The sequence below is a fragment of the Volvox carteri genome (assembly GCF_000143455.1).
Source record: "Volvox carteri f. nagariensis unplaced genomic scaffold VOLCAscaffold_192, whole genome shotgun sequence".
Lineage (NCBI taxonomy): Eukaryota > Viridiplantae > Chlorophyta > Chlorophyceae > Chlamydomonadales > Volvocaceae > Volvox > Volvox carteri.
The window spans coordinates 1-3870 of NW_003307735.1; the positions used below are offsets into that span (position 1 = coordinate 1).

General features: G+C 60.9%; 1 protein-coding gene across 1 annotated transcript; it reads right to left on the reverse strand.

Moving 5' to 3' along the window:
• Nucleotides 1-910: 910 nt before the first annotated feature.
• Nucleotides 911-1438, reverse strand: VOLCADRAFT_38438 (uncharacterized protein; the record flags this gene model as incomplete). Its single annotated transcript, XM_002959377.1, has 1 exon — nucleotides 911-1438. A coding segment is annotated over one exon (528 nt), but the record flags the coding sequence as incomplete, so codon positions are not given.
• Between the last annotated feature and the right edge of the window lie 2432 nt (nucleotides 1439-3870).

The window sequence follows — 3870 nt, forward strand, 5'->3', positions numbered from 1 at the left end:
TAGGATCCCCCGGGTGGTGACACGTGAGCGCCGCGGCTACTAGGATAGTGGACACAGCGCGCCTGGCTACTGCACTAGTAGAATGCCGCGGGTGGTGACTCTTCAGCGCCGCGGCTACTAGGATAGTGGACACAGCGCGCCTGGCTACTGCACTAGTAGAATGCTGCGGGTGGTGACACGTCAGCGCCGCGGCTACTAGGATAGTGGACACAGCGCGCCTGGCTACTGCACTAGTAGAATGCCGCGGGTGGTGACACTTCAGCGCCGCGGCTACTAGGATAGTGGACACAGCGCGCCTGGCTACTGCACTAGTAGAATGCCGCGGGTGGTGACACTTCAGCGCCGCGGCTACTAGGATAGTGGACACAGCGCGCCTGGCTACTGCACTAGTAGAATGCCGCGGGTGGTGACACGTCAGCGCCGCGGCTACTAGCATAGTGGACACAGCGCGCCTGGCTACTGCACTAGTAGAATGCTGCGGGTGGTGACACGTCAGCGCCGCGGCTACTAGGATAGTGGACACAGCGCACCTGGCTACTGCACTAGTAGAATGTTGCGGGTGGTGACACGTGAGCGCCGCGGCTACTAGGATAGTGGACACAGCGCGCCTGGCTACTGCACTAGTAGAATGCCGCGGGTGGTGACTCTTCAGCGCCGCGGCTACTAGGATAGTGGACACAGCGCGCCTGGCTACTGCACTAGTAGAATGCTGCGGGTGGTGACACCTCAGCGCCGCGGCTACTAGGATAGTGGACACAGCGCGCCTGGCTACTGCACTAGTAGAATGCCGCGGGTGGTGACACGTCAGCGCCGCGGCTACTAGGATAGTGGACACAGCGCGCCTGGCTACTGCACTAGTAGAATGCCGCGGGTGGTGACACGTCAGCGCCGCGGCTACTAGCATAGTGGACACAGCGCGCCTGGCTACTGCACTAGTAGAATGTTGCGGGTGGTGACACGTGAGCGCCGCGGCTACTAGGATAGTGGACACAGCGCGCCTGGCTACTGCACTAGTAGAATGCTGCGGGTGGTGACACTTCAGCGCCGCGGCTACTAGGATAGTGGACACAGCGCGCCTGGCTACTGCACTAGTAGAATGTTGCGGGTGGTGACACGTGAGCGCCGCGGCTACTAGGATAGTGGACACAGCGCGCCTGGCTACTGCACTAGTAGAATGCTGCGGGTGGTGACACCTCAGCGCCGCGGCTACTAGGATAGTGGACACAGCGCGCCTGGCTACTGCACTAGTAGAATGCTGCGGGTGGTGACACGTCAGCGCCGCGGCTACTAGGATAGTGGACACAGCGCGCCTGGCTACTGCACTAGTAGAATGCCGCGGGTGGTGACACGTCAGCGCCGCGGCTACTAGGATAGTGGACACAGCGCGCCTGGCTACTGCACTAGTAGAATGCTGCGGGTGGTGACACTTCAGCGCCACGGCTACTAGGATAGTGGACACAGCGCGCCTGGCTACTGCACTAGTAGAATGCCGCGGGTGGTGACACTTCAGCGCCGCGGCTACTAGGATAGTGGATACAGCGCGCCTGGCTACTGCACTAGTAGAATGTTGCGGGTGGTGACACGTCAGCGCCGCGGCTACTAGGATAGTAGACACAGCACGCCTTACTACTGCACTAGTAGAATGCCGCGGGTGGTGACACCTCAGCTCCACGGCTACTAGGATAGTGGACACAGCGCGCCTGGCTACTGCACTAGTAGAATGCTGCGGTTGGTGACCCGTAAGCGCCGCGGCTACTAGGATAGTGGACACAGCGCGCCTGGCTACTGCACTAGTAGAATGTTGCGGGTGGTGACACGTCAGCGCCGCGGCTACTAGGATAGTGGACACAGCGCGCCTGGCTACTGCACTAGTAGAATGCCGCGGGTGGTGACCCTCAGCGCCGCGGCTACTAGGATAGTGGACACAGCGCGCCTGGCTACTGCACTAGTAGAATGCTGCGGGTGGTGACACCTCAGCGCCGCGGCTACTAGGATAGTGGACACAGCGCGCCTGGCTACTGCACTAGTAGAATGCCGCGGGTGGTGACACCTCAGCGCCGCGGCTACTAGGATAGTGGACACAGCGCGCCTGGCTACTGCACTAGTAGAATGTTGCGGGTGGTGACACGTCAGCGCCGCGGCTACTAGGATAGTAGACACAGCACGCCTTACTACTGCACTAGTAGAATGCCGCGGGTGGTGACACCTCAGCTCCACGGCTACTAGGATAGTGGACACAGCGCGCCTGGCTACTGCACTAGTAGAATGCTGCGGTTGGTGACCCGTAAGCGCCGCGGCTACTAGGATAGTGGACACAGCGCGCCTGGCTACTGCACTAGTAGAATGCCGCGGGTGGTGACACCTCAGCGCCGCGGCTACTAGGATAGTGGACACAGCGCGCCTGGCTACTGCACTAGTAGAATGCTGCGGGTGGTGACACTTCAGCGCCGCGGCTACTAGGATAGTGGACACAGCGCGCCTGGCTACTGCACTAGTAGAATGCTGCGGGTGGTGACACCTCAGCGCCGCGGCTACTAGGATAGTGGACACAGCGCGCCTGGCTACTGCACTAGTAGAATGCCGCGGGTGGTGACACCTCAGCGCCGCGGCTACTAGGATAGTGGACACAGCGCGCCTGGCTACTGCACTAGTAGAATGCTGCGGGTGGTGACACCTCAGCGCCACGGCTACTAGGATAGTGGACACAGCGCGCCTGGCTACTGCACTAGTAGAATGCCGCGGGTGGTGACACTTCAGCGCCGCGGCTACTAGGATAGTGGATACAGCGCGCCTGGCTACTGCACTAGTAGAATGCCGCGGGTGGTGACACGTCAGCGCCGCGGCTACTAGGATAGTGGACACAGCGCGCCTGGCTACTTCACTAGTAGAATGCTGCGGGTGGTGACCCGTAAGCGCCGCGGCTGCAAGGATAGTGGACACAGCGCGCCTGGCTATGCACTAGTAGAATGCTGCAAGTGGTGACACGTCAGAGCGGCGGCTACTAGGATAGTGGACACAGCGCGCCTTACTACTGCACTAGTAGAATGCCGCGGGTGGTGACACCTCAGCTCCACGGCTACTAGGATAGTGGACACAGCGCGCCTGGCTACTGCACTAGTAGAATGCTGCAGGTGGTGACACCTCAGCGCCACGGCTGCTAGGATAGTGGACACAGCGCGCCTGGCTACTGCACTAGTAGAATGCTGCGGGTGGCGACACTTCAGCGCCGCGGCTGCTAGGATAGTGGACACAGCGCGCCTGGCTACTGCACTAGTAGAATGCCGCGGGTGGTGACACGTCAGCGCCGCGGCTACTAGCATAGTGGACACAGCGCGCCTGGCTACTGCACTAGTAGAATGCTGCGGGTGGTGACCCCTAAGCGCCGCGGCTGCTAGGATAGTGGACACATCGCGCCTGGCTACTGCACTAGTAGAATGCTGCAAGTGGTGACACGTCAGAGCGGCGGCTACTAGGATAGTGGACACAGCGCGCCTTACTACTGCACTAGTAGAATGCCGCGGGTGGTGACACCTCAGCTCCACGGCTACTAGGATAGTGGACACAGCGCGCCTGGCTACTGCACTAGTAGAATGCCGCGGGTGGTGACTCTTCAGCGCCGCGGCTACTAGGATAGCGGACACAGCGCGCCTGGCTTCTGCACTAGTAGAATGCTGCGGGTGGTGACACCTCAGCGCCACGGCTACTAGGATAGTGGACACAGCGCGCCTGGCTACTGCACTAGTAGAATGCCGCGGGTGGTGACACGTCAGCGCCGCGGCTACTAGGATAGTGGATACAGCGCGCCTGGCTACTGCACTAGTAGAATGCCGCGGGTGGTGACACGTCAGCGCCGCGGCTACTAGGATAGTG